General features: G+C 35.5%; 1 protein-coding gene across 1 annotated transcript; it reads right to left on the bottom strand.

Annotated features, from left to right (window-relative positions):
- Window positions 1–10,571: 10,571 nt before the first annotated feature.
- On the bottom strand, window positions 10,572–12,022 carry LOC111406886. The gene is made up of 2 exons (XM_023036250.1): window positions 11,993–12,022; window positions 10,572–11,522 (listed from the first exon to the last, which is right to left on the bottom strand). The coding sequence occupies exons 1-2, from the start codon at window positions 12,020–12,022 to the stop codon at window positions 10,572–10,574; spliced, it is 981 nt and encodes a 326-aa protein (XP_022892018.1).
- Window positions 12,023–12,625: the final 603 nt, after the last annotated feature.

The following is a 12,625-nucleotide window of genomic DNA, read 5'->3' as shown; positions in this document are numbered from 1 at the left end:
GGAGGAAAACTTCCCTGAATTGTCTGAATTGCCAATGATGGTTTGGTGCTATGATGTTGGACTTGATTGATACTTCTTCTAGTTTCTCCCCCAAACTTGATATTTATCATGTTAGTCTTCGTCAATTGGTATGATTGTTCAACGACGTCAAGTTTCTGAAAATTCAAAATGTAGATATTAAATTCATGGAACAAGTGTTACTTAGCTCAAACATCTAATAACCAACTTGACTGTTCAAAGACCTAAGGGAGACGAGGTAGGGCTGATGGATTCCTAAATTGAAAAAAAAATTGAAATGCAATAAACTCTCCTATAATTTAAAAGAAATAAAATAAAATAAGTGAAAAGGTAAGAATGCTTGGGTTGCCTCGCAAGAAGCGCTTCTTTATAGTTACTAGCTTGACTCAACTGCAATGCCTATGGTGGATCCTCAGGTGGCACATTTCTCTTATTTCTGAACTTTATCTTCGACTTTATATTCTCCTTCATTGTAAGATGGCGAACAAACTTAGGTTGTTTTGACCCCGGTATGGCCTTAAAGATCTCTTTTGATTTGGAAATGTTTGGAGGTTTCAAAGGCCTAGCTACATAATTCTTTTTTTTGTCAGGTGGGTCAGCTTCTTGAGCTAAGATGAAATCCACTGGTTCTTCATTCCTGAGTCATTACCATTAGTAGATGCATCCCTTGCTGAGTAATTGATTGATATGTATTGCACTAACGGATCATAAAATAATTTCCCTTTTCCTCTATTTCCTACAATTACTTCAGCTGATTGGATCATTTTGCAAGTGTTAACTTTTCCTTTTTTTGGGGCTTTCTTTTCTTGATGGACGTTGAAAGTTACTTGCTCTTCATTAACTGGTAGTGTCAACTTCCTTTCTTGCACATCAATCAATGTTCTTCCAGTAGCCAGGAAAGGTCGGCCAAGAATCAACGGTACTTTCTTATCCTCCTCCATGTCCAATACCACAAAGTCCACCGGAAAGATGAACATATCAACCTTCACCAACACATCTTCAATAATGCCTTTGGGATATGTGATCGATCTGTCCGCCAGTTGCAAGGTAAGGGTTGTGGGATTCACTTCTCTAAGACCTAGCTTTTTGAACACTGATAAGGGCATCAAGTTTATGCTAGCTCCAAGGTCACATAGTGCCCTATCAAATGTGATACCACCAATATTGCACGGGATGTTGAAGCTGCCCGGATCTTTCAATTTGTGAGGGGGCTTCTTCTGAAGTATGGCACCACACTCCTCTATCAGTTTAACAGTCTCAAATTCCTCCAACTTTCTCTCCTTTGACATCACTTCCTTAAGGACTTGACAAAGTTAGGCATTTGGGTCAAGGCTTCTGCAAAGGGAATGTTGATGTGGATTTTCTTGAAGACCTCTAGAATCGTTGCGAATTTTTCATCAAACTCTTTCTTCAAATACCTCTACGGGAATGGTAGTGGAGGCTTCAAGATAGGTGGGTTGTCCGGAAATGACATTGAGTAAGGCTTATAAATCTTCTTTGTTGCCTCTGCCTCAGTTTTTTGCCCTTTAGTCTACTTTTCCCTTGCAAGTATGGGATCCGATGTAGGTACCCCAACCTCTCTAAACTTGCATTCTTCAACTACTTTACCACTCCTTAGGGTGATAGCATTGCAGTGTTCTCGTGGGTTAACCCCTGTGTCACTAGGAAATTGTCCTTTTTGTTGAGATTGTATTGCAGTTGTTATCTGACCAATCTGTACCTCTAAATTCTTCACTGTAGCCCCTAAGTTGGTCATACGTGTCTCAATGTTGTCAAGTCTTGCCTCATCTTTGTTGAACCTCGATCTGATCTCTGAAGTGAAGGTTCTTAAAATACCTGATACTAGTTATTTTCTGAGTAGTTTCCCCTTTGTTTGAAATTCTGATCATTCACATACTGAAGTTGTTCATTCTCCCTTTCAACATTCTAGTATGCAATGGATGTAGCCATAATAGATTCTGATTTCTTTTGTGATCCATGTGAAGACAATGCATCTATTTGATTAGTGAGAGATGACATTTGAGCTGCAGAGCGGTAATAGGATCCACTTCATAAAGGCCAGCAACTTTCTTTGCACTCGAACGCTCACTCGGCCATTGATAGCTATTAGTAGCTATCTCATCCAATAATGCATAAGCCTCATTTGGAGTTTTGGATAATAATGCACCCTCTGCTGCAGAATCCACCACTATCCGTGTTTGACCATTCAAATCATTGTAGAAGGTTTGTATCTGCAACCAATCCGGGTAACCATGCTGAGGACATCTTCTGAATAGGTCTTTATATCTTTCCCATGTCTCATAGAATGGTTCAAAGTCTGACTGTCGAAACTGCCCAATTTCACTCCGTAATTGCGCTGCCTTCGAAGGTGGAAAGAATTTTGTAAGAAACTTCTGCGCTAACCCCTCCCAAGTTGTAATGGGTCCACACGGAAATGATTTGAACCATGCCTTGGCTTTGTCTCTTAGGGAAAAGGAAAATAGACAGAGTTGGATTGCATCTTCAATAACGCTATTCATTTTCACTGTATCACAGATCTCTAGAAAGGACCCCAAATGAGCATTTGGGTCTTCTGCTGAAGCTTCCCCAAACTGATTCTGCTGCACCATGTGTATAAGTCCTGGCTTCAGTTCAATGTTGTTAGCAGCAACATCTTGACGTGCAATACCGGAGTAATTTTTATTGTCAACTGGTCTGATGTAGTCCATTATAGCCCGTTGTTGACCATTCTGATTGTTCAGATTCACTATTAGTAGATCTTGGTCGGCCATTACTTCACGGTTGTTTCTCTGAATGCCCCTTAGAACTCTGAAGGTTCGTTCTGGTTCAGAATCAACAGGTAGTAGTCCAACGCTTCTTGATCTTTGCATAAACCTGAAATAGGCGTCGCAAAATAATTTAAAAAGAAAAAAAATCTAAATTAAAATAGAGATTGCTTGGTAATAATATTAGCAAAAATTAAATTCTACAATCCCCGACAACAGCGTCAAAAACTTGCCACGCGTTTTATGCAACGTGGTTTAACTACAAGTGTATGATGTCAAGTTTTGTAATATAGTATTAAAGTAAGAGTGTCAAACCCATAGTGATTGTATTTAATTTTCACTAAGTACTATAATTATGCAATTTCTACTTTATTTAGATGAATGTATGATTGAATTGATGTTTTATGAATGAACGATTTAAATTAAACTAACGTGATTGGATGTGACAAATTTGGGGAATTCAAATTATCAAATGAGAAGGCCTAGGGATTGATTTTACCTAACTTTCAATTATGATTCAACGAATTCAAATTATCCCAATTGATTTTTTCATAGTTAAAAGTAAGAATCCTAATGTATTTCTAACCCCCTCTCTCGGGCACCGATTAGAAATTAACTCTAGATCCCAATTCTAACATCTATTCAAAATTGAAAATCAAGAATTTAATAAAGATCAAATTCTTTTATGGAGTAAACTTCACAGATTTATACTTTTTTTCGAAACCTATAAATTCTATGTTGTATCACTCTTATGATCACGCCTAAATTCCTACTCTCTCGAGCACCGAAATTGACTAGCATCAAATCATCCAATTGTTGATTAGGCAATTGAAAACATTAAAATTATGATACAATTAAATATATGCTTGAAAATCAAAGAAATAATTATAAATTCATCAAACCATAATCTTGATTCGGTTACATCAAACTCCTAGATAAATTGTTTAATTCATGGTATAATAAATGAAAATCATAGGAATTATAATAAACAACATAAGAAAAAGGATAGAAAAAACTAGTCTTTTGGGTAGATCTTCAATCTTCTTTCTTGATGTCGTTTCTCCTTCCTTTTGATGTCTTCAATTTTTTTTCCTTCAAATTATGTGGTTGAATTCTTCAATCTTGCCTCCTTCCATCCTCCTTGAAAATAGGGTTTTTGAATGATACTTATAATATGTTAGGGGTCTTGGACAAAATAGGGTTGAATTGGGCCAATAAAAGAGTCCAAAAGTATAAAAACGCGTTCTCCCACATATCCGGTGCCTCGACGCCAAATATGGGCGCTGCGGTGCCGCCTATTCTGTTAATTTTCAGTCATATGGGCGCTACGGCGCTCGGTTCGGTTGAAATGGCAGACTGCACATCTTTCAATATTTTTAACATAACTTTTGTATCCGATGTCCAATTGAGATGATTCAAGATACATTGGAAAGCTAACTCAAAGGGCTACAATTTTGCTTCAAGCATCATTCTTCAAATTGATTGTTTCCTATGATAAAAATGGGTCTCAATATAAGGCTGAAACTCCGAGGCATAACTTTTCGGTTCGAAATTGATTTGTGATCAAATTTTGATTAAATTTGACCCCTTTGACATCTTTTTCATCCAATTGACTTCTAGCACTCTCGGATCTTCATTGCGAGGTTCAACACAATTTTTCAATATTTGCACTTTAGTTTCCGAACTTTGGATCTCTTATAATTTGGCCATTTTCTCCAATTTCGCCAACTTTTGCTTATTTCTTTCAATTTCATAAACTTACATCACAATATCAAAACACACATTAAAAGGCTCTAAAACACTCTCAAGAATAGCTAAATAACAAATTATGTGGCATAAATATCATGAGTGTAGAGCACTAATCAACCAATGTGCTACATGTTCTCAATATGGATAGGAACTTAGGTAACGGAAATGTTTTAGGAAAATCGAGCATAAAATATATTTACGAATCCGATAATTTTGTATTATTCCTAAATGGAATATTTATTGGAAAAGGCTATTCTTTTAAAGAAATGGTCAAACTTTGTACCATTGACAAGATATTTAATAATAAAGTTGACTTTCCTTATATTGTTGATTTATTTACATTATGGCATGTCTGATTATGTTACATAGGTAAGAGTACCATAAAAAAAATGTTGAAGTGTCTTAATATCATACAATGAAAATGATGTATTTAAATGTAAAAATATGTAGAAATTAAGATGACTAAAAAGCCTTATCAAATTGTAAATAAGACTTCTAGTATTTTAGAATAAATTCATATGGATATATGTGAATTAAATTACATGTTAACTAGAGGTGGAAATAGATATTTCATTACCTTTATAGATGATTACTATAGATATACATATATTTATTTGATGAAACATAAATATGAGACTTTTGATATGTTTAAAACATATAAGAATGAAGTTGAAAATCACTTAAGAAAATAAAAACTTTAAAAATTGATAGAGGAGGTGAATTTTTTTAGTGATTTTAATTCATTTTCTGAATAACAAAACATAATTCATCAATGTTTTGGACCAAAGCCTTGTTTGAGCCACATTTTTTAGAAAAAATAAATATATTATTAAACAGTGAGTTAACATCATATCAACCACACATTCTTCAATAAAATAATATTATACGCAAATTCAAAATTTTTCCTTATTTTTTAACCATACATTTCCTATTAATACACTATTCAAAAATGTATTTTCATGAAAATAATGTGGCTCAAACAAGGGCCAAGGATACCCAAAGAAAATGGTTTGGTTAGAAGAAAAAATAGAATTTTAGTTGAAATGATAAATGCCAAGTTAACTTATGGTAAGTTACCATTTAATTTGTGGGACGAAGCATTGTCTAATGCGTGTAGAATATTAAATAGGATTCCTTCTAGATTTACGAAAGTTTCTCTTTATGAATTGTGAAAAAGAAGAAAACCTAAGATTGGATGCTTTAAAGTATGAGGATGTCTTTCTTATTGTAAGAACACGAACCCTAATAAGACCAAATTGGGTTCAAGAGGCATTAAATGTGCTTTTGTTGGATATACTAGTAATAGCAAATCATATAGATTATGAAATTTGGAGACCAATGTGATTATTGAATCCAACGATATAGAGTTCTTTAAGAATTCACTGTTTTTGGATAATGAATTAAGGAAAACTTTTAAACAGATCTCAAGCTCTAGTGGAACACAAGATGAAATATCTTCTAAAAAATGGTAATGAATCTAATGAAGTACAATGAAGTAGAAGAACTTGAATTGATAAGTCTTTAAGACCAGATGAAATTGACTATCAACTTATTTCATTTTACTTCGTAGAAAGAAATGAGAAGAATATTATAAGAACAACTCATTTTGTCAACAAGTGAAAATCGTTCACAAAACTTATAAAGAGGCTATGACTTCTTGTGATAGCATCTTTTGGAAAGATGAAATGGATTCAAGTATGTTAAACAATGCACGGAACTTATCGATTTACCACTCGGATCCAAACCTTTTGGATGTAAATGGGTGTTTGAAGAAAATGAAGAAAATATAACATTGATAGTTCTCTTAATACCTTTAAGGCTAGACTAGTAGCTAAAGACTATCGACAAAGGGAAGGAATTGACTATTTTGATACTTATGCACTGATAGTTAGAATAACATCAATTATGATATTATTTGCATTAACTTCAATACATAACTTGCATGTTCATCAAAAAGATGTCAATACAGCATTCTTGAATGAGGATCTCGATGAAGAGGTTTATATGGATTAACCCGAAGGGTTTGCTCTTCTCGAAAATGACATAAGGTGTGCAAGTTAATGAAACCGTTATACAGTTTGAAGCAAGCACCCAAGAAATGGCATAAAAATTTTGATTTAGCCATTTTTTTATTTGGTTTCAAACACAATAGTGTAGATAAATATTTGTACTCCAAACTATGTGATAACTATGTTACATTTATTTGCTTATATGTGGATGATATGTTAATTATGAATAATCACATGAATAGAATAGAAGCAATGAAGAGGTTTCTTTCTTCCACGTTTAAGATGAAGAATCTTGGACAAGTGAATACCATTTTGGGTATCAAAGTTACTAAAACTAGTGGGGATTATCATTTAAATCAGTCTCATTATATTGAAAATGTGATAAATAAGTTCAAATATTTGAATGCAAAAGAATTTAGTACCCCCATGTTGCAACTTAAAAACTCATAAAGAATGATGGAATAGTAGTTGCTTAATTAGAGTATGCAAGTGTTATATGGAGTCTTATGTTTGTAGTTCAATGTACAAAATCGAACATAGCTTATGCAATAAGTAAACTTAGTAGATTTACTAGTAATTCGAACAAGGCCATTGGTGGAGTTCTGGGCTATTTAAAGAAAATAAAGAACTTAGGTCTACAATATATTAAATTCTCTATATAGAGGGATTTATCGATGCTAGTTGGATATCTAGCACGGCTAAAGGTAGATCCACTTCAGATCGGGTGTTTACACTCGGAAGAGGTGCAATTTCCTAGAAATCAAAGAAACGGACATGTATAACACACTCAACTATGGAATATGAATTTGTAGCATATCAAAAACCGAGAAAGGAGCTAAGTGCCTCAAGGATCTACTTTAAGAGATTCTTTTGGGACCAAAGAATGCATCTTCAATATCTATCATGTGTGATAGTCAAGCTATATTAGCAAAGACAACAATGAGGTATACAAACGAAAAGTCTAGACATATGTTTCTTTGACATGACTACATAAGGAAATTAATCAAGAATTGAATAATTTTTCTAAATTGTGTCAAGTCAATTGTGAATTTAATGGATCATTTAAACTAAACCTCTAAATAGAGATTTAACAACATTCACTTCAAGTATGATGGGATTGAAACTCTTGAACTAAAAGGTCTACCGATGATGGCAACCCTACCTATCATTGCATAAAAAGTGATCCACAGGTTCAAATGGCAACAACAAGTCATTCCATATGTGGATAGTCTCAACATTATAGAATCCACGAAAACTCTATCCTAAGTAATTAATGCTAGTTGTTACTGAAATGAGGGTTGAGCTTTAAGCTCTTAATGAAGTTCAATATTAAGTACAAGTATCTCTAAAAATAACAAAGATTCTTAAAAAACTTTACCTAGATAAACTTTGAGGTAGTGCGGTGTCAATAAAGAGTTAGAGTTTCCTTCTTAAAGGTTTGTTAAAAAGAATGAGCACAATGCCATATTGCCACTAAGCGATGTTGAGAAACTTGAGAACGCATGATATTTGTGTCTGTGCTCTTACTAGTATTGTCACATGTAATAATTGGTTCAATGCTTAATGCTACCTTTAATTCTTACTTGACTTTGTTTGAATTACACTATGGTTTGATTCAAATCGAAAGATATCTAATTTTTGGGCATAAGTATTGTATATTTTGAATTTGAGATTTTATCGAAAATTGAACAAGTGGAGATTGTTGTATACTATTCAAAATCAATAAATTGTGTGTGGAATGAAAATGAAAATGGAAAATAGAGACCAAGAAGTTGGTCTATGTAGTAAGCTAGCCTATGCAACTGCATAGACCAAAAGAGCCTGTGGTCACATAGGTATTTGCAGGGCCTTCCATAAGATAATCTATGCGGTTGCATAGATTTGTTTTATGCAACCACATATAACGTTTCACTAGTCGTTAATGGCCCTTTTTGTTTGAACTTCAAGTGGCTCTTTATATGTTTTGGCATCACTTCGTGTGATATTGGTTAATGCCTATAAATGGGAGATAAACGATAAATGTAAACATAAAAAAAAATAATTGTGATTATTGTTTCCATTCCACAAAAGAATCAAAATCTTCATTTTATCATATTCATACTTTAAAGTGTGTTTTTAGGTTTTGTAGATTTCGTTAAGTGCTCAATTTTTAAATCCTTTACAAGATTTGATAAATCCTACAAACCATTTGCCAAAATTCCTTTAAGCATCAAATTCAATTCAAGATAGGGAAAATTACATGTTTGAGCCTTTTTCGTCAATTTCTTCTCCATTCCTTGTGTAAACCATATTTCCAACAGTCCATTCTTGTGTAATAGATTTTAGGAAAAATTGCAGCAGAAGCCCAAAACCTTTAAAACACTTGCAGACTTTCCCTAAACATTTGATTTGTGGCAGCCGTCATCCCTAACCTTTACATTCGTTGCAGTGAAGGTCCTTTTGGACGGAAACCGTCTAAACGCCCGTCAATTGATCAGTCAAATAAAAAATTGACCACTTTTAAACAAAATAAAGGAGGGTAAAATCATCCAAACACTTAAAATACCATTTCATCTTCCTTTTTCACTTGTTCAGTTCCCTCCAAATGAAGAATACAAGTACAACCCTAATAAATTGTCTGTCAGTTGTCAGTTTCTCACTCTCTATCAACATCCTGAACCGAACGTAGAAGTAATGGAGATGTCAGAGTGCAATTGCAGAACTCGTGCCCAGATGAAGACATCGTGGACTAACTTGAACCTAGGTAGACGATTTCTTACCTGTCCATGAGGTATGGATCTGCAAGGTTGTACATTCTTTCTTTGGTGGGATCCCCTAATGTGTTAGAGATCAAGGGAGCTGATACCTGGTCTTCTGAGCTCGAGACGAGATATGGAAGCTGAAATTAGGCAACTCCGTTCGAATGGAGGTAGGGTATGGAAGATTTGGTTTTGTGGGTTTGCATGTGGAATGTTTGCGAAGTGGATCTGCAGTTAAATCTTTGTAGGGGTTTTTGGAGTTTTTACTTGGATCTGTAATCATCCTTTCTTCATGGTGTAACCTACTTCTTTCCTTATATTAATGAAGACTTAAATGCGTTGCAATTTTGTGGTGTTCTGTACATGTTCACTGTTAATATTGACAAATTTTGTTGTCGAATAAATATGCAAATATTAACACCCAAACATTTGGCAAAGCTTGCAGTGAAAGCCCCAAACGTTAGGTATGTCGTGCAGATAAAGCCCCCAACATTTCGCACGTTGTGGATTGTTGGTCCCATACCTTTGAAAAAATGGTGAAAATGTCCCTTTTCTATTCAACTGCTTATAGTAAATACCTCATCACTTTAACAACAGTTTCCAGTACAAAATTAACAGCACCTTCAAGTGTAGATGTCACATAAAAACTAGTATACATTGGTAGCACACATTAATTTATGAAACTTCAACCCTCACAATGAAGAGTATTTTAACACTTCCCAAAACATCAAAAATCCATAATTCATTCATGTATACATAAAATCCTGTACACATTGGTAGCACATAAAAACCTGTATACATTGGTAGCACATATATTGTCATGGTACCATTCCCAAAACATCAAAATCCATAATCCATTCCAAAAAGTTCAATTACATTTCTACATCCAATGACATCTAGACTACACTGTTTTGGACTTCTTTCCCTTCTGTTTCTGTGACTGTGATTGTGGTGCATTTCCCTTTGAGGTAGCTACAGCTCTCTCTCTCTCTTCCGCTTCTGTGATTGTGGTGCGTTAGTAGGCTGCATCTGTGCAGTGCATGTTCTCTTATTGTGTCCAGCTTCTCTACACCTTCTACACGTCATTTGCATGCCTGTTCGAGTCATTTTAACTCAAGCAGGTAGTTCGGTCTGAGATCTTTTTCTGAGCTTTTTAGGCCTACCATCCTGCTTCTTCTTCACTGGTGGCTTCAATGGGTGTTTCCCTAATTCAGACCAAAGTTCAGGCCCTAACATTAGCTGAATCACGGGGTTGTATGCCATCAGATATCTTTCTTTCTTGTAATATTCATCTACAATTCATCTATTTCTATTCTCCTTAACAACATACCAGAAATGGCATGTGCACAAGGAATTCCAGTCAGTTGCCATTTCCTACATACACATTCTTTTGTCCCCAAATCCACACTCCACCTCAAACCATCTGTGTTAAGAACTTCAAATTTTTGATTACCTGCATAATCTGCCCTCATAAACCTCGCGTCTAATTTAGCCTTCTCAATTATCCCTACAATTTTTGGACCATATGCACGATCCCACCTTTGAGCTGCCTCCCTCTTTGCAACCATCCATGTCATTTGTTGATGCCTTATCTTATCCAATATTGTGATTATATGCTTCTCCCTAGCTATAACGATGGAGGCATTGAAAGCTTCGCACAATTTATTCAACAAGATATCGCACTTCGTATTCTCCTGGAAATGGGATCTCGTCCATTGAGCTGCAGGCTTCTCCTTAAACCAACAGAAGGCTTCTTCATTTACCATCTTCATCTCATTCATAACTGCATTCCACTCTGGTACAGTTGTAGACTTGGTTGCAACCCAAAACAAATTCTTCAGAGTTAGCCCTTTATGTTTGAGAGTGAAATTGTTGTGCAAATGTCTTGGGCAGCAGCTGTGTTCTGTACCTTCACAACACTGATTCAAGACTTCAACCAATCCTTTTTGCTTGTCAGATATGAAAGTCCAAGCCCTACTATTATACATTTCTATATCCACCACCAAAAGTTCTATAAACCAAGTCCAGTTGGCTCTATTCTCTGCATCCACGACTGCCGAAGCAATTGGAAACATACAATTCTCACCGTCAATCCCCACTGCTGCCAATAATTGACCCCCATGTGTAGTCTTCAGAAAACACCCATCAAGTCCTATCACAGGCCTACAACCAACCTTGAAACCTTTTTTACATGCCCCCAAGTATACATACATTCTCTTGAACACACCTCTTGTTCCCTCAACCTGCACAGTACTTCAAGGGTTAGTTTTCTTCAACTCTTCCCCATAGTCCCAAAAAATCTTATATTGTTCCTTAACAAGTCCAGTCATAACCGCTGCACATTTTGCTCTTGTTCTATAATATTGATATTTTGATATTTCATACATACAGTCCTCCTTCACTGTTTCCACGAAACTGTTCATGGATAACTTCGGTTCCGACCTAAACTTACGTATGTATTTCTTGGCCAAAAAACTCGCATGGACCTTACTATTTTGCCAGACCAACGTGCAGCTATGTTTGTCTCGGAACGTGTTGATCCTTACGCTGAAGTCTTGCTGTTTGTAGGCATACAATTGCTATGGAAAATTCTCTTGACATTTTACTCTTATCCTATGTGGTTCGTTCTTCACATATCACAGTTCTCTTTCATTCTTCACAGAGTATTGTACAATAGCCGCTCTCAAAAATTTTGTGTTCTCAAACTTCATACCTGTATAGCGCAGCAGAACATTTTAAACATGTTAGTATATGTGAATAACAGAAACCCAAATATACAACAAATGAATATCTGGGACCCCAAACCTTTGAAATTTGAGCATCTGGGGCCCAAACATTTGGAAAATAAGCATCTGGGACCCCAAACATATGTCAATTAAGAGTTTTGGGACCCCCAAACATTTTAAAAATAAGCATTAGGGGCCCCAAATCTATGACACATAAACGTTAGGGTCCATGTCAGTTGAAGGGTTAAACCAAACTTCCTTTCTGCTGTTACTTGTGGCACCCGCTTCATCACCACTTGAGATAGTTCTCAGGTCATCTGACTCCCTGTAGTCTAAACCACTGTTTACTGCATTTACGTTTACATTCTGCTTATTAGGTCCTTCATTGCTTTCATTCCCCAACCCAATATCTACTCCCTCACTCAATCTAAAAAATGTGTCTTCGCCTTGGTTGTCCTCTTCCACATCCTCTTGTTCGTATTCAGAATTAGAGAAATGTTCCAGGTCAATATTATTATCCTCTTCTTCCACCTGTGATTCACCACCAGAAGACCCAGTGCCAATATTCTGAGCATTAATGGCTTCTTCAACAGAGGGTTGAACAGATGCATTTCCAAGAT

This window comes from Olea europaea, chromosome 12 (genome assembly GCF_002742605.1).
Source record: "Olea europaea var. sylvestris chromosome 12, O_europaea_v1, whole genome shotgun sequence".
NCBI lineage: Eukaryota > Viridiplantae > Streptophyta > Magnoliopsida > Lamiales > Oleaceae > Olea > Olea europaea.
Note: the sequence above shows the minus strand (reverse complement) of the source record. Positions and strands in the feature narration are given on the sequence as shown.